Source organism: Xiphophorus maculatus, chromosome 22 (genome assembly GCF_002775205.1).
Source record: "Xiphophorus maculatus strain JP 163 A chromosome 22, X_maculatus-5.0-male, whole genome shotgun sequence".
NCBI classification, from domain to species: Eukaryota; Metazoa; Chordata; class Actinopteri; order Cyprinodontiformes; family Poeciliidae; genus Xiphophorus; species Xiphophorus maculatus.
This window is the reverse complement of record NC_036464.1, coordinates 24,248,392-24,265,938: the sequence shown is the minus strand read 5'-3', so window position 1 is coordinate 24,265,938 and position 17,547 is coordinate 24,248,392. Positions and strand designations below refer to the sequence as shown.

Genomic DNA, 17,547 nt, shown 5'->3' with positions numbered 1-17,547 from the left:
CCACATGGGCTTTTTTTTTTTCTTGATGCGCACATTCATTCTGGACCAATAAGAAGTTTATGGGTTTTCCACGTACTAAGGACAACCAGTTGAGTTGTATTTTCACACATTATTCCCCATCCCATTATCTAAAAGTTCTTTCGTTCAGTTGTTCACCTGTTTGTTTATCCGTTTGTCCAGCTTCTTGTTTGTCCACCCATCCCTGAGTCGCATCATGTTGCCTTTTTGTTTATTCATTACTTTGTCCATCTGTCTGTCCATCATCGGTTCTTCTGTTTGGTTAATAGCCAAACAATCAGTCCGGCTTTTCCGCAGATTCCACATTTAAGGCCTGACCACTGGTTGAAAGCGCTACAATCTGTTAACAATGAATACTTGATTTATTCACAGAAAGTATTTATATGTTTAAAATGTAGGGTTGCATCAAGAAATTGGCTCCAATTTCCTTAATTTTGGGGAAATCTGTGATCAGTGAAGGTCTCAAAAAAACCTACTTTGTCATTGTCTCTACATTTAACTTAAGAAAAAAAATTGGTGTCGATCGGGCCTTTTTAAAGATTGAGGATCAGCCGGGAAAACTGCAATCGGTGCACCCCTATTTAAAAAGGATGGTGATTTGGGGAAATGTAGATTTACTCCCCAGACTCACCTGCTCCCTGAGTAAAAAGTGTGAGATGGACGTGAACAAATGCAGCTTCCTTTATTTCAGAGTTGGAGAGCTGCAAGACGTTTGGTATGTTGGACAAGAATGTCAGAACAGTGCTCCATTGTTCTACACAATAGCCAACCTCAAACTGAGAGTGCTACAGTTTGTTTCCGGTTCAAGAAAAAAACTCCAGCTTGTTGCTGAACATAGAGTAGCATGAGACCGGGGGACTAACGTGAGAGCGGGCGGCACAATACGAGATATTTTCGGGGAAATTGTTATACGGGAGTACAGCAGGAAAGGAGGAGGGAGAGGGAACGGTAGTTTCTCGGCCAACACGGGAGACGTCACATGTGGAGCGGAAGACACATCATTGTTAACCAAAAAATAATAATAAAAGAAGATTTGAAACATGAAATTAAATGAAGAATATAAATGAAAGCGATTTTGGACTGAACTGTTGGGTGTTCGGATTTACCTGGTCTTTAGTGACCTCTGCTGGCATTTAACGGAAACCGCAGCACGTCGAAGAAGCTTTGTTGGGAGAAATGAGCCTTGACTGGACAAGAATGGTGAAGCACAGGGGCAACTTCCATGAAAAACATCAAGAACAGACTGAAATAGACTGCTGGAAGAACAAGGATGGGGCAGCAGTAGACGGGCTAATGGTCTTTTCTCCCGTGACTCGTTCTCATAGTTTCAGAAAGACAAGAAAGAAAGGAACATTAAAGATGAGCACCACCGTGAGGCACGTAGAGCCAAAGAACCCTGTTCCTGTCCATGTGGACTCGTTTCATATCCAGAGAAGTGAGCTTCCTTCTATTCTGCATAATAAGGTTTCTACGAATACAAAGTGTGGTCAAAACATCCCAGCAGCAGGGCTGGCCCAAGGCAATGCGAGGTAAGCGGCTGCTTAGGGCCCCCACACCACCAGGGGACCCCCAAAAGAATTAAACTAACATGATAGAAAAAAATAATTAACATTGAATAATGCAAACTAAATGCTATTACTAAACTATTTTTTTTTTTAATTTGCAAATAATAATGATTAATCTCTTCCTGTTGAAGGCTGCTGCCTCTGTTGGGGAAATTTAACATATTAAATTTAGTGTTTATCAGTTGATGTTACTTTCAAAGAGTTCAAATAAAATGGCACACTTAAATATCGCTCTGCATTCTAAACTCCAAATGATTTTTTTTCTTTTTTGTTACTTGTGTAAGGTTGAAATGAGTAGTCATAATAGTACTTGTTTAATGTATGCTAATTACAAATGATGCTAATGGTAGCAGGTATTTTAAACTCATAGAGTAGTATAGGAATTATAAATCATCTGGTGTTGATATGTTAGTGCGGGGGCCCCCCCCAGAAAAAGCTGCCCCAAAAAGGGTTGGACCAGCACGGTCCCACAGGGTCGATTTCTTCCAACAATTAATGAGACGTCAAGCGCAGTCAATAGAAACTGACAAAGTGCATCAGAAATGAATATTTTGGGCCTTCATTTAGGAATCCCATCCAGGAACTCATAGGACAAGGATTTGCTCCCAGAGGGTGATATCCATAAAAAAGCACATTTCCATTAAAATCTGACCAAGCTTTTATTTGGAACATCGCAAATAAAAGCTTTTGAATTTATTTAAACACTTTATTTATTTAGTTTTCTTCAGTTTATCACAGAAACACGGGGTAAAAAACAAAAAAAACTAAACAGGTCCAAGCCAAAAACACTCCATTTATTTCTCAGCCAGCTGTATGTGTCCTGGCTTTTTTTTTCTCTTATTGTTTCTAGCCTTCATCCTTCAGACTTTATAGAAATAAATCAGTATTACCCCATAGATTTGGCACAGAGCTCTATAACCACAAATTCTGCTAATACAAAATAATATTTTCAGAGTTGACTAGTATTCCAGCATCTTCGTGTCCTGCAAGCATATCATTAAATCATTTTCGACATGACGCCTTCGCGGGAAAACACCTTGCTGGGGTCTTGCATTTTCCAGAAAGAGGGGAGACTCTTATCTCAGAGTACAAAATATTTTACCTTTAGATTATATTTTGCCTAAAACTATATAGATATCAATTAGTTTCTGTTAAATGCACATGCATATTTGTGTGTAATTATTTGCAAGTGTTGTTTGGTAGACCTCCGACATTATGCATCGCGTGAAGTCGTCCTCTTGCCCCGGTTTTAGGGATAATGGTTTGGTCTCAACTGGCGGGAAATGCAGAAGCCCCGCCCCTCCGAATGTTCCGCGTCTGCACCAAGTGAGACAAGTTTGCAGGAAGACATAATTCCTTGCCTTTCACTATAAAAGTCTTTGGCAGTATAGTGGCTTGTTCTTCAATGTGGTGGTTCGCGCGAATAATTTTATTTTGAAAATTCAGCGACCGGATGCGCAGCAAATGTTTGTCGCTGTAGTGCGAGGCGGATGGCATTTCTGTCGAACCAGCGGTGCGTTCGAAACCAGACAAGGTTTATTCAGCTATCTTGTGTTTCAGAGTCGCTCTATTTGAGCAAAATTGTACATGTGTGTTGTGGAACCAGGGTTTCCTCTAAGATAAGGTTAACTTGACCATTCGGCGACCTGGACAGCATGGCTGCTTGAATAACCTGTGTGTGTGACTACGTTTGCTGAGCAGAAACTGTTCGTAAAGTTGTCTGAAAGCTGAAATTAGGCCTTTTTAAAAATATATATTTGTATAACGGAGCCGTCTTTCTTCGTCGTGGACAACAATGAGCAGGTAAGGGAATAAAGTGTCGGCGTCTTCAAAGTGTCATTTTTGTTTCTTTTACGTTGAAATGAAATTTCCCTACTAATAGTTGTTCATAATAAAAGCTTGGATATTTTTGACAAACAAGTCAATGTTTGCTTATCGTTCACCGAGTTAGTTGAATGGAAACATCCTTTATTTTTCATTCAAATGTATAAACGGCAGGTTGAATGCATATTCAAAGTAACGAGGATGATAGAAAGACGGAAGAATGAGATACTATACAGAAAGGGCAAATTTATTATCTAAAGAAAAGCTGCTACTCTGTGGGATCTTTAATGAGCAAAATGTGTTTTTGTGCATTAAACGCAACAAGAGACTTTAGGAGAAATGAAAAGAAAAAAAGATCTGCAGGGATGTGAACACTTATAAAGTTTGTTATAACGTCTATCAACGGGAGGAAGGATCTGTGATGACGCTCCATTATGCACATAGGATGCAGCAGTGCTCTGGGTTTACAACAGCTTCATTGTCTCCACCCCAACAGTTACTCCTATATGCTCACATTAGTGCAGCATTAACAAGGATTGCAATTAATTGTTGCGTGCTAGTTTAATCACTATTGAACAGCTGGATTATGGGCTTTAAAGAATGTAAGTAAGTAAAGTTCCTTTCTAAATACGCTGTCCAGTATCGACAACCTTGGGCCAGTGGCTGAAACTCAGACCTTGTGGAGGTAGATAAGATCGAATTATTGTCTGATCAGCCAAAGTTAAGAAAGTCAATTTATCGGTGCACACCGACCTGATAGCGCTGTTTCCCCCTGGCACAACTCGGACCTATTAAAAACTTCCAGCACTAAAGGAAATTGGAGTCTGATGGATGTTTTAAGCCCAATTTTGATCCAAGAATGGCATTACGCTTTTGGTTCCACAGAACCGTTATGCAGCTGAAAGCCTATGTTTACCAAACATTAACCACTGCATTGTTGAGCCTCCCCCTCCTCCCCCTCACTCATTACACATCCTGTGTTTCTTATTTCTTTTCAGCATCAAGGAGGAAACTCGAAGTGCGTCCCCTCAGTGCCCCAAACCAGATGAGTCTGAGGAGCCCCACGGTACGGCCATGGAGACCACTGGGGGTCAGGCAGGTAAATCATCGTGTTGTATTTTTTAAAATATGAAGTTTGATGGATTCAGCAGGTTGATTTCACTCTGAAGAAATTCACCACCGGAGGGTGTTCTGTTTTCCCGGCTCTAGACGGGAGCGTGAAGTCGGAGAACGTTCCCGAGGTGGTCATTACCAAGGAAATGGAGGAGGAAGAGAACCAGCTGATGGAGGAAGGGGAGCGAAAAGAGAAGGAGATGATGAAAAAGGTGCACAACTTCCTCCGCAAAGCAACACATTTACTGTTACTCTGCATGTGTGTGCAGATTAGAGTTGAGCAGCTGCTTGAAATTGTTTAATAAAATGTCTAAAGGCACAGGAATCGTTTGAGAGGGACTCGCAGAATGTGCGCTTCAAGAGACTCCAGCATCTGCTCCAGAAGAGCAACATCTACTCTAAATTCCTGCTGACAAAGATGGAGCAGCAGCAGAATGAGGTAATGTGTGTGTGCGTGTGTGTGTGTGTGTGTGAGTGTGTGAGTGTGAGTGTGAAAGCCCTCTGTTATGACCACTGGATGCTAATGCCTGACTCCGTGTTTCAGGAGAAACTCAAGAAGGAGAGGCTGGAGAAAAAGGCCATGAAGGTGAGCAACTGGCGACTGGGAGTATTCAGCTTAGCAGTGACCAACCCATCTCATCACAAACTGTTTGGTTTTTGTTGGTTTAGGCTGGGAGTGGTGCAGAGACCTGGACAGGTGAGCTGAACTTTTGCTCCTTCAGAGACGTCATTAGACGATGTTGAGGATCCCGACCGTCAAATTTGTTCCTCTCCGTCCAGATGCGAAGAAGAAGAAGAGGAGGAGGGATGAAGACTTTAAAATAGCTGATGTTATGACAAAAGAAGTATGCCCATTTTCTTATTCCTCATTTTGTCCCGTTTTCCTCTTGACTCGACTTCTGCTTTATGTGTGTTTCTTTTTTTTTTCCTTGTTTTTTTGCAGGAAATCATGTCTCAAGCGAAGAGATCAAAAGTGGAGAAAGGGGTAAAGCTGCTTTTACTGTGACTGCTCCATATTCTGTGATTCAAATGACTTGTATTCAGGCTTTAATCCTATAATAACTCTACAGTAGTAGGTTAGTGTTCCCCATGCAGATGGGAAGCACTAACTACCAGTGCGATGACAGCTTTCTTTTGCAGTACTGTTCACCTGGACGGAATATTTTGAAAATGGGATCCCAAAAACATAAAGTGCGTCTTTATGTTGTTCTCATATTTGATCTGTAAGCCTCATTCTAAAATAATTTGATAAGAATCATAACCGTCATCCATAAATATTCAGTCTTTTCCATGACTGGTAAAGGCCAGATCCATCATGTGTCCATGAGTCATAAATCTGATAAATCAGCCCCCATTTCCTTAAATGTGGGAGCTCTGTGATTGACTGATTCTTATAAGCAGGGCTCCACTGATTTCTGGCTGACCACCAGTCTTTCAAAAACCTGACCTGCCGATTCTGATTTGACCGGTAGCATTTTTTTTGTCTGAAATGTTGCTAAACATAGCAACAAAGTCACTGAGTTGGCAGCAGTGGGGTGTCTATTGATAACTGCAAACCTGCAGACTTGACCTGGTGTGTCAGCATTTGTCGATCACCGATCTCCCAAAAGTAAAGAAGCTGGGACATGTCGAAATTGTTCTGATGACGTGCAGGAAGACAAAAAAAAAGCAAAAGAATCTTCTCTCAGCGTTCAGTCTGTGTCGATCAGTTCCATCACCTCGCCGCTTTTTTCCAGAAGAATGACGCTCCGGCTCAGAAGAAACTCGACGCCGAGGATATTGAAAAAATGAGCGATTCCAACGAGGAAATCAAAAGCCGGCTGTCGGAGACGGTTCGAGAGAACGCCAAGCATCTCCTGGACCCCGACAGGAAGGTGAACGGGCAGCCAGTCCCCGTCCAGCAGCCCCAGCTGTTCACAGGCGGAGTGATGAGGTGGTACCAGATCGAAGGCGTGGAGTGGCTGAGGGTAAGCGGGGTGCGGGTCCGGATGTGGCGGGTTTGGAATCGCTCCTGGTGCCACGCGGTTACCCAGCAGTCTCTATTCCCTCTGTGCTGCAGATGCTGTGGGAGAATGGCATCAATGGCATCCTGGCTGATGAGATGGGGCTGGGGAAGACCATCCAGTGCATTGCCCACATCGCTATGATGGTAGAGAAGAAGGTGATGGGCCCCTTCCTGGTGGTGGCTCCTCTCTCCACAGTACCAAACTGGATCAGCGAGTTTAAGCGCTTTGCACCAGAGGTAACGGGACGAACGATGGGAAGCCTCTCTAGGTCTGCCGGTGCCAGACGTAGAGCGGCAGTCTGATTTGTGTTGCACGTCTTTCCCAAGATATCAGTGATGCTTTATCATGGCACTCCGCCAGAGAGGTCCAAGCTGCTGAAGCAGGTCCGCAGGTCTCAGGGGCCGCTCAACATGTTTCCTGTTGTCATCACTTCCTTCGAGATCTCCATGATTGACAGAAAGTTTCTGCAGGTAAGACCTTCAAGCTAGAATCACCTGCTGGATGTCGGAAGTATTAGTGAAGACAGAATTTGGGAATCCATGCTTTCTGCCTCCAGCATCTCCAGTGGAAGTACCTGATAGTGGACGAGGGCCACAGGATCAAGAACCTGAACTGTCGGCTGGTGCGCGAGCTGAAGATGCTGCCCACCGACAACAAGCTGCTGCTGACTGGCACACCGCTGCAGAACAACCTGGCTGAGCTCTGGTCCCTCCTCAACTTCCTCCTCCCTGAGGTCTTTGATGACCTGAAGAGGTGATTATACATCTGGATGTCTAGAGCTGGGTGTAGAGTCCCTCTCAGCATGAGCAGCTTGTTTTTCTGTCCTGTTTTTGACCAGCTTTGAGTCCTGGTTTGACATCAACTCCCTTGGTGAAGGTGATGACGTGGTAGTGGCAGAACGGGAGCAGAACATCCTGAGCATGCTGCACCAGGTGAGACAGAGACAAAGAGAGAGGCAGAGGAAGGAGCATCCTTCATCGTTTCCATGTTTTCTGTCTCAAGATTCTGACCCCATTCCTCCTGAGGAGGCTGAAGACAGATGTGACTCTTGAGGTTCCTCCCAAGAAGGAGATCATAGTGTACGCCCCTCTGACCACAAAGCAGGAGACCCTTTACAGCGCAGTCGTCAACAAGACCATAGAGAAGGTTCTGGGAAAGGAGAAGGTAAGGGCTGCTGACAGCTCTGGATTTCTCCACCAATAAAAGCTTCCGGTGTCAGAAATTCTCAGTTTTTTTCCTGTCAGAAAGAGGCTCCTGTGCCAGTGACACCAGATGGCAGACCAAAACGTCGCACTCGTAGATCGGTGGACTACAGTGAAACGGAGAGCGACACACAGGCGGCTCTGATGAAGTACCTGGAGAGAGTCCGTAAGGAGGCCGAGAACAGGTCAGGAACTGTCTGACAGGGTTTTCCCCGAGAGTAATATAAGCCTGGTGGGCCACCAGGCTTTACTTGTTCCCCCACCAGGCTTAGGATTGCTTATTTATTTAAGGCTTTTAAAAATGTTTACATTTTTTAAGACTGTGGTTGGTGTTGAAGTATATATCTTCCAATCTTTCAATAATACATGATTATCAAGTGATATTTTAAAATTATTAATCACATGGTTGAATTTGGAATGGAAACTAGAAATAATGGTTGAAGTAGGGATGGAAGAGTCACTATGTATCAGTTTGACTTTCTCAAACCATAAACAAGGGATGTTGTTTATGGTTTTTGATGTTGTTATAGAACATATCTAAAACTTCCACATGCACAGAGCTACTGACTGCCGATTCTACCAACCCAGGATCAGCATTTTCCGTGGTGCTGATTAGCTGAACCCCTAAGAGTGGAGATGGGGATGACCCAGGCTTTCCCCCAGAAAACATTAGATATTATTAGCAATGCCTAAACACTAACTGCAGTCTTAAAAAAAAAGTCCAACATAAAAAAATATACAATTAAAATAAATATAAAATTTTCAAATTTAAGTTGTTTCATTCTAATCAAAATGTTTTGATCCTTTATCCGTGACCACTTTATTTGCTGAAGTGGTTACTGTAGAGACGGTCAGTGGTTACGGAGACCTGACGTCGGTCTCCTTGTGTTCACATGCCGACAAAACTACGTTGCCAATGTGCTTCCACCAGTTTCACCAAACAGACTCTTTGCGGTCAATGTTACTAGTTATAAAAATCGTATAATAAGTAAACAAACTACGCTTAGCCTGGTGGGGACACAAGTAAAGCCTGGTGGTCTGCCAGGCTTATTTTACACTGGTGGAAAAACCTGGAAGACCAGGTCTGGATATTAACTTCTGTGATAATGCTAAGATCCACTGTGTGTATTAAAGTACTAACCATTATAAAACTGGTTTGCTCCTAGTCTTTTGTACTCGGTGCAAACCTTGTACGTTTTCAATGCTGCTCAGGTGTAAAACAGGAAGTGCTGCTTATGACATGGTGATAAAAATCATGTGGTGTGAATTCAGGCAAAATCATCAATTTGATCAAAACGCCAGGAGGGAGGAGGTATGAGCTCGGTTTCTACACTAGTTGTTTAAAACTTTTGTAAATGCCGCCGTCTATGAGCCCCAGCCAGGTGTGTTACGTTCACCAGACAAATGAGCTCGACTCCAACAAGTAGAAGCCACGAATTAACAAAAACAACTTGGGAAAACAACTTCATTCGCTCTGTTCAAAACTCCCAACCCTCACTTTCGACGTCCGTCATGGTGCATTGAAGGATCAAGAGACGCAGCTGCAAAGGATCAATATTGGCTGTAAACATTGGCATTTCTAAGCATTTCTAGTTGGCCTCTCGCGCTTTGTCAGATTTTAGCTGTTGGCAGGCGGCTGTGGTTCCTAACCCGCCGATCCGCTGTACCCTGACAGCAGAGGTTTTGGATGACGTCGGCGTCTGTTGAGGCGATCTGCCGAATGTTTCAGATTTGTTACGTACAACATAAGCTGAGCCTGAGCTCTGGGTTTCATTTCTCTGAACCTCCTCAGCCCCTCGCCACCGGTGCTGGACATTTCCACCCCGCCGGAAGCTGACATCACGTTGAAGTTGCAGAACGTGCTGATGGTGCTGAAGAGATGCTGCAACCACCCGTACCTGGTGGAGTACCCCCTGGACCCGGTCACACAGCAGTTTAAGGTGACGTCGCTGTGATTTCTCTTGTAGCCCGTTGAGCTGCAGACTGAAGTTTGGAGAGATTAAATAATTTTTTTTACTTTCTCTGCAGATTGATGAGCAGTTGGTTCAGACCTCAGGAAAGTTTCTCATACTGGACAGGCTGCTGCCCGCTCTGAAGAACAGAGGACACAAGGTAGTCATGTCTCTAGAAGACGTCAAATGTTAACCGCTTGTTCTGCCTGTCAGTTCTCCTGCCACGTTGTCTTAGCCCTGTGTGGAGGCAGCAGAATCTCATGTTTAGTCTCTGAGCTTCATTCATTCAGATCATTGTGTTTGCTCCACTGTTAGGTTTTGATCTTCAGCCAGATGACGTCCATCTTGGATATTCTGATGGACTATTGCTACCTCCGAGATTTCCGATACAGCCGGTTAGATGGCAGCATGCCGTACACCGAAAGAGACGAGAACGTAGGTTTGAAATGATGGAGAACCATTGATTTTATTATTGTTCTATAAGGCAACAAGGTTTCCTGTCACAGAAACAGAGTTACGATTTTAGGACTGAGTGGGGCTACAAGTCAGTGCTTTTCAAAACTATTTACACCCTGTTATTCTTTTATTATCAATTTATGTCACTGACTTAAATATTTCTACAGTAGATTAAACATTTCTCATGTAACACAGTCTTTTAAGAAAAGCCGAATCACAGCGCTGTTGTTTGTGAAACCTGAATAACAGAAATGTGAATCTTTGTCTTTGGTATGTAATTACCTGCTTTTTGGTTTAATAAACTTGGGCAGATTTAGGGGTAGTTGATATTGCCAAAAATCAGATCACAATATATTCTTTTTTTTTTTTTTTTACATACAACTATAATGATATCACAGATGATATTCCAGATTTTGTGCTTTTTTTCTTCTTTTTTTTGATTTGTCCAAACAAATATGTAACTTCCAAACAAGTTTTAAAAAATATATATATTTATATGTAAATATATACAAAATCCCACAAAACGTACAGTGTGTCAAAGAAAATATAAATTGGATAAACAAATGTAAGCTAATTTTGGCCAACAATACTTCATCGCAGATGTCGGCTAATTCTGTGAAATTCAATTCAGTCCAATCCAGACTGAACTGTCGTCTTCTTTGTTTTAGGTGGCAAACAACTATAGGAAGTATCACCACACAGCACCTTGCTCTGCACTGGTCAGGTCCGGTTAAATGACATCATCATTTGATATTGCGAGATAATTTTACCATAAATGAGACGATATGTCGGAATGGGTGAGGGAGGAGAATTAATAAAAATAATAACAGATTTCTTTGGGCCCTAGTTTTTTCTAGGATTGTCCAGTATGTAGCTCCATTCATATTCACATCAACTATGTCCCACTTTCCATTTGTCAAGATGGTGTGTTCAGGATGATGTGCAGTGTTGGTTTTCTTGCACACAGAGTTTTGCATTTTGGATTACTTGTTCCTCAGGGGCTGCCGTGTCTCAGACATCCAGACTTCTTCTGGCTTTCTTTCAATAATCACTTTTTTTTTTGCCACTCTGACAAACGAGCCAAAAGTCACTCAGGAGTGAATGTGTAATGGATCTCTGCAGCTCCTCCAGAGTTCCCTTGGTTCTATGATTAATGCTCTTTGCCCAGACTGTCGCTTCAGTTTAACGTGTGTCTCTTGATAGGACTGCAGACCGGTGTCTTGTTTTTTGGGTTTTTTTGTAATAACTTGCCACTTCTGTCACTTTGTGTGGATCAGTCTCATGAAATCCCAATAAAATTAAGATTGCAATGTGGCAGAGAGCTGTGAATTGAATTTTTGCATTAAATGGGACGTGTGCTGCTGCTCTCCATCAGATCTTTTAAAATCAGACAACAATGGTTGCTTTCTAATATGATCTCCTTTTCTCTTCCAGATCCAAAGGTTTTTCACTGACCCAGAGGTGTTCATCTTCCTGCTGAGTACCAGGGCAGGAGGACTTGGAATCAACTTGACAGCAGCTGACACAGTTATCATCTTTGACAGCGATTGGGTAGGTCGGAACCTGAGGAACGAGTTAAAATCTCTTGTGCTCTATTTTAAAAAAAACAAATTTTGGCTCCTCGTCTTATTTCCTTTTAATTTGGGAGCAAACCAAAAGGCTGGAACCCAAAGGCAGGGTTATGATTCCCTTTCCCTCCCTGCTTTAGAACCCTCAGGCGGACCTGCAGGCTCAGGACCGCTGCCACCGCATCGGACAAACCAAACCCGTGGTGGTGTACCGGCTAGTGACGGCCAACACCATCGACCAGAAGATTCTGGAGCGGGCGTCGGCCAAGAGGAAGCTGGAACAGATGGTCATCCACAAGAGTAAGCATCGGCACGGACGCCTTCCTGCTCATCACTGACCTTCCCTGACCTCACCTTGGTGCTGCTCTTTTTCTCAGAAAAGTTCAAAGGCGGGAAGGCGGAGCTGAATCAGAGTAAGAGCTGCATCGATCTGGACGAGCTGCGGGACCTGCTGCAGGCCAGAGGCCCTGAGAAGTAAGACGCAGCAAAACGCTGCAAAACGCAATGCAGGCCAACCAGGCTCGTCACGATAACAAATATTCCTGGACGATAAATAGTCCCAGGAGTTTCTGCGATAAACCATAATATTGTTGTGTTGAAACTATTTTCAAGTAGTAATAATGCAAGAACACTTTCTTACAGATCAATAAACTTTACACTCTGATGAACATTTAACACTGGCACCGGAAGACATTTTAAATATCCACAATGGATAAAAAGAGAAACAAAAACATAAAATGAATCCTGAAGTCTCTGTAAACGAGACTGTCCTTCAAAATAAGAGCTAAGTTGAGACCACCGAGCCAGACTGAAGACTTTTATCATCCAGGTTTTGGTAGAAAGAGAGAAAAACAATAAATTATGTAAGTGAAAATGATTGAGTTTGTTTTAATTTATCATGCGATTAATTGATTTATTGATTATTGTGAGAGGCCAAAGCGTGACGCAACACAGCACAATGCAACACATCTCAACACGGCAACGCAGCGCAGCACCCGGCATGCAGTCACTGCAACAAGTAGCTCTTTAACCCGGCAACTCTTGGTGTGTGTTTGTTCAAATTAGGGAGGTGAAATCCTCACGAGGAAAGGTGATCAGTGACAAGGATCTGGAGATCTTACTGGATCGCAGCGACTTGCTGGGTGAGGAGCAACCGCGCTCTGGTTTATCAGGATAAATTTCTGCACACCTCCTGACATCTACATCAGACACGGACCTGTGTTTTCTAACTGTAATTTGTCGTTTCCAGAAAACCGGAGGAGCATGAAAGAGAAAGTGGGAGTCTTCAGAGTGATCGACGCCAAAGAGTCATCAGAGATCACGCTGACCTGAGAGCCGTTCGACGTCCGGAGCGCTGCCTCCTTGAGGAAGACCACCACGACATTCTCAGATGATCTGGGAGCTGCTGTTTTGTTCTGTTGAGTTGCTGTAAGAATGCTTGTTTGACAGTAAAATGCTATAAAGAGATTGTGATATTAAAAATGTAAGAAGACATTTAAAGGAATTCCCTCGTGTTTGTTTGCTTGTTCCATTTTCATCGTTGTGACCCTGCTAGTGATCCCTAATGTGGAAATTTAACAAAAGCAGAAAGTACCTGCTTCCCCACCGTCAATAAGCAGCCACATGGTAACCTGATGCTGCAGGGTCAGAGGTCAGAGTGTGTGTCCCTTAGATCAGAATGATGCCAATGATTCAGTTCAGCGAAAGAAATTAGAATATCTTGGAAAAAGTAAAATATTTCTATCATTCATTATTTATATATAAAAGTATGAGCCAATATCTGTGGACATTTAGAGAAAAACTTTGATCCATAAAGCTGTTGCATCTTTTTAATTTAAAAAAAGTAAAGCATCTATGCCACCTTCAGTTGCTGTAAAAATCCCGTAAATATCAAACATGATTTAACAGAAACTGGACTTCACACCTTAAAGCCTTTAAATTGAGCCTAATCAACTACACACTCTTGCTCTCTTACTATAAACACCTTCATTAACGTAGGAAGTAATCCTACACCAGCTCTGCTTCCGTTTTTGTGCGTCCGTCTTCTCAAACCCCAGTTGGTCGTGACAGACGGCTGCTTGTACTGAACCAGGTTCTGGTTCTGGTGGCGGTTTCATTCTGTTAAAGTGGAGTTTTTCCTCTCCACTGTCGCCCCATCCATTGGGGGAGGTGGGGGTTGCAGTAAAGTCAACAACACAACCCATGTGATTGTCTACATGGTCAACTGGGAGGAGTGAATGCTGCAAGTCAACTTTTAAAATGAGTTTGAATAATGAACTGGGATAAATCGACTTTTTGGCAGTGTGACATTTTATTGCCAGGAGGCAAAAAAATAATAATTGTTTAAATGTTCCTACTCCAATTCACCATATCCCTTTCTGTAAGATGCCTTTATGTATTGTTTTCCAGTTTCAGGCTCTTTGAAAATATGGCTTGGTGCTTTAAGAGCTGGACAGGGTGTGTCCATGTCACCTGCTGAGGTGAATTCATCCTGGAAAGACACACCCTGTGTATTATCTCAACACAAACACTGAGGTTGTTAGTAGGAGCGGATCATCTGTGGATTTTTTTTTAACTTGAATCAGAAAAGTTAGATCAGGTAGGGAATCTGTCTTTTTTTTCTCAAATAAGATCTAAGCTAATTTGTTGATTTGTAACTGAAAATCATTTTTGTTTCCAACCCAAAGCTCAGGCAAGTTCGTTTGATTCATGGAGCGTCTTAAGTTAGTCCTCCAGTACTTCCAGTCCAACTCTGAGTCCATCTCTAACGGGATCTGCATCGTCCTGGCTCTGGTCAGCGTCAAGCTCTACACCAGCTTTGACTTTAACTGCCCGTGCCTTCCTCAGTACAACAAGCTCTACTCTCTGGGAGTGATGACGGTCCCGCCCGTCATCTTTTTCTTCCTGGGGGTCCTCGTCAATCGGCATACGGGTGTCATGATGGACGAGTGGATGAGGCCAGTTGGGAATCGTTCCAAAAATCCTGCGGTGGTGAAGTGAGTACAAGATTTCCTAACTGCAAAGGTTGTTTAGAGACAAAAAAAGAGAGAACAATAACAGAAATAACTGCAGCCTTGAGGTGATGGTGAAGGAGAGCTCTTCGAGAAGTTGGGGCAGATTCACAAAGAGTGGGCAGCAGCTGATGTTAGAACATTAAGGTCCACCACACAGACCTGGTGTTAAATCCCTTCTGAACCAGGTCCAAGTTATTCCAAGATGAAAGTAAAGTTTCCATTTCTTTTGGAAATCGAGGTTTGCAGAGTCTGGCGTTAAGAGACACCAGAGGACCAGAGTCGAAGCCGCTGGAGGTCCGGTCTGATGGAACGCTCTCATTTTAGATAAACTGAATGTTGAGGTTTCAAATGAACTAACTTCCAAAATAGATCATCTGTAACTGATGTCCATCCTACGTCTTCTGGCAGATACCTGTTCTCTGCCATGATCCAGAGGGCCCTGCTCGCTCCCATGGTCTGGATCCTGGTCACTTTGTTGGACGGCAAGATCTTCATCTGTGCTTTCAGCGTGAGTGTCGATCCGGACCTTTTCTCAGGTAAACTTGAAACAGAGTGACAAATTTTTTTCCAACAAGCTGCACAATTATTTGGATGCTTTGCCGATTATGTGATTTCTCCTTAGGTGTGCCCAACAACACAGGTCTGGATGTGGTTAGGATCATGGCCAAGGTGCCCTGCAAAGAGGACGTTATTTTCCAGAACAGCTCGTTCCGTAAAGCGGTCTCCCGATATGTCCGCTGTTATTCTCAAGTGAGCTCTGTTAAAAAAAAAAAAACTGAACACATAATCTCAACATTTTCACTCACTCTGTACATTCTCTATATAGGTGTTGCTCTGGACGGCTGTCAACTACTGATTTGTAATTCCTGTTTAGCATTCAGGGTTGTGAAAAAGTATATTCCCCCTGACATTTTGTTCGTTTTTATTTTACATATTTTTTTATTGTTGTCCCATTTAAATTCTTCAGTTCATCAAACAAATGCTAATATCAGGCAGAGATAACCTGGTTGACAACAAATCGCTGGTTGCAAATGAGTAGCTGCACGATGGGTAGCACTGTTGCCTAGCAGCAAGAAGGTTCTGGGTTTGAATCCCAGCCTGGGTTCTTTCTGCATACAGTTTGCATGTTCTCCCAGCACATGTTCAGGTTCACTCTGGCTTCCTCCCACCGACAGTCCAAAAACATGATTGTTTGATTAATTGCTCTCTCTCTCTAAGTTGTCACCTCATATGTGAGTGTGTGTGTGGGCATGTGCGGGCATGTGTGTGTGTGTGTGTGTGTACAGTTGTTTGTCCTGTCTCCGTGTTACTGTGTGATGGACTGGTGACCTGTCTAGGGTCCATGCGATAAGGTGTTCACCTTAGTGACATCCTAGATGAGCTCCGATTAACCACATATTTTGGAAACTCATGCCTAGTTATTGCCAGACTTGTAGAATCAAGAAATTCCCTTAACTGAATATTTCTGTAGGCATGAAGTCAGCTGACAGATCTCAAAAAAACCAACAAGTGATTCCCAGATGTGAAGAAATTCAAGATCCGTTGAGAAACACAGTCACTGACATTCTAAGACTTTGGTAGAACTATTTACCCTTAATAAATAAAATGGTCATCTAAACTCAACTTTGTGTTTTCACTCAGGTTATCTTGTCTGATATTACCCCCTTATCTGACATGTTGACACCAGTGTCCTCATGGACTTGTGTGGCAGTGAAAGGGTTTTGCATTTGTTTGATGATCTGAAATATTTGAACGGGACAAAACAAGCCAACAGAATACATCTGGAAGGTAGTCTTTCACAACTATAGGTCAGGTGATTCAATGAAGTAAAATCTGATATCAATCCTGTCATTAACGAGAATAAGGCAGAGATAATGAGTCGCAAGAGTTTCCAAAGCCTTTAGAGAAGCAGAATTTGGGGCCGTTCCTCTGAGAGTGGAGCAGGTTTGTCCACCTATATCCACGTTGACAATGGTTTTGTGTCGCTTGCTTTCCACAACATCTCTAGGCAGTTGGCTGGTCCATTCTCCTGTTCCTTATCATACTGGGAGCGATGGGACGCCTTATCAAACCCTGTTTTGAAGACCACGCCGCCTTCTTACAGACACGGTACTGGAGCAACTACCTGGACGTGGAGCAGAAGCTTTTCGACGAAACCTGTGTTTTGCACGCGCGTGACTTCGCCCGCAAATGTGTGGTGCAGTTCTTCGAGGACATGACGGAGGACTCGATACTTCGTCTTCCACATCCGTCCTTCATCTCCAACGTCGGCGAGAGGTTGGAGGAAGCAGAGGAGAGACTTCATGGGGTGACAAAGCGGGTGCAGATGGACCAGCTGCTCAACAAGTGGTACTACGGTAAACCTGAACTGGATGTAACCAGGATTGCACACAGACCCAGGCCGTGTGTCACCTGGCAGGACCCAGGAGGGAGGGCTTTATACTCAGAGGTTTAAGATGTACTGCGGTGTTTTGGTGGCTGCTGTTTATTGCTTCGTTGCATTTTGTCCACGGAAGTAGGACCTTACAATTAGGGCTGGGTAATTTTATCGATTCTACAATATTTATTGATATTTTTTCCCCTCGTAAAGTATCGATTTTCCATCCGTGAATATCAATGCATTAAATCCTACTCAAATCCCTCGTGTTCCCAGTTGCACATGTACATTAAAAATGACATGTAACAAAACAACCAGTTACAATTAAATTACATTATCTGATATAAGTGAATAAGACATAAAAATGTTCCTTTTCTGTATTTTAGTGGCAAATACACAAAGCCACCCATTTAACATTTAAACAAGACATATAACAAAAGCAACATTTATTA

At 43.0% G+C, this 17,547-nt stretch overlaps 2 protein-coding genes across 3 annotated transcripts; both read left to right on the top strand.

The window, feature by feature from the left end:
* Positions 1–3,061: 3,061 nt before the first annotated feature.
* On the top strand, positions 3,062–13,198 carry hells (helicase, lymphoid specific). Of its 2 annotated transcripts, none has more exons than XM_023327959.1 (23): positions 3,062–3,386; positions 4,406–4,506; positions 4,617–4,732; positions 4,837–4,959; positions 5,065–5,106; positions 5,190–5,217; positions 5,301–5,365; positions 5,464–5,505; positions 6,260–6,487; positions 6,580–6,762; positions 6,853–6,996; positions 7,083–7,279; positions 7,365–7,458; positions 7,529–7,690; positions 7,771–7,913; positions 9,521–9,668; positions 9,757–9,840; positions 9,996–10,115; positions 11,571–11,687; positions 11,845–12,004; positions 12,082–12,178; positions 12,770–12,846; positions 12,954–13,198. In XM_023327959.1, exons 1-23 carry the CDS (start codon positions 3,379–3,381, stop codon positions 13,034–13,036), a joined length of 2,562 nt encoding a protein of 853 aa, XP_023183727.1. In that variant the 5' UTR covers positions 3,062–3,378; the 3' UTR covers positions 13,037–13,198. The 2 variants fall into 2 exon arrangements, with proteins under 2 accessions (XP_023183727.1, XP_023183726.1); XM_023327958.1 differs by having other exon boundaries at positions 6,257–6,487.
* A 1,036-nt stretch (positions 13,199–14,234) lies between these two features.
* Positions 14,235–17,358, top strand: calhm3 (calcium homeostasis modulator 3). The gene is made up of 5 exons (XM_005806585.2): positions 14,235–14,303; positions 14,392–14,700; positions 15,127–15,254; positions 15,341–15,468; positions 16,727–17,358. Exons 2-5 carry the CDS (start codon positions 14,414–14,416, stop codon positions 17,171–17,173), a joined length of 990 nt encoding a protein of 329 aa, XP_005806642.1. The 5' UTR covers positions 14,235–14,303; positions 14,392–14,413; the 3' UTR covers positions 17,174–17,358.
* The last annotated feature ends 189 nt before the right edge of the window (positions 17,359–17,547 follow it).

Bases quoted from the DNA above. Each gene is read 5' to 3' on its own strand.
- hells (XM_023327958.1), top strand. The intron at 4,507-4,616 runs GTAAATCATCGT...TCCCGGCTCTAG, and splicing joins GACCACTGGGGGTCAGGCAG to ACGGGAGCGTGAAGTCGGAG. The intron at 11,688-11,844 runs GTAGGTCGGAAC...TCCCTGCTTTAG, and splicing joins TCATCTTTGACAGCGATTGG to AACCCTCAGGCGGACCTGCA.
- calhm3 (XM_005806585.2), top strand. From the start codon at position 14,414: ATGGAGCGTCTTAAGTTAGTCCTCCAGTACTTCCAGTCCAACTCTGAG. The intron at 15,255-15,340 runs GTAAACTTGAAA...ATTTCTCCTTAG, and splicing joins CGATCCGGACCTTTTCTCAG to GTGTGCCCAACAACACAGGT. The intron at 15,469-16,726 runs GTGAGCTCTGTT...CAACATCTCTAG, and splicing joins ATGTCCGCTGTTATTCTCAA to GCAGTTGGCTGGTCCATTCT.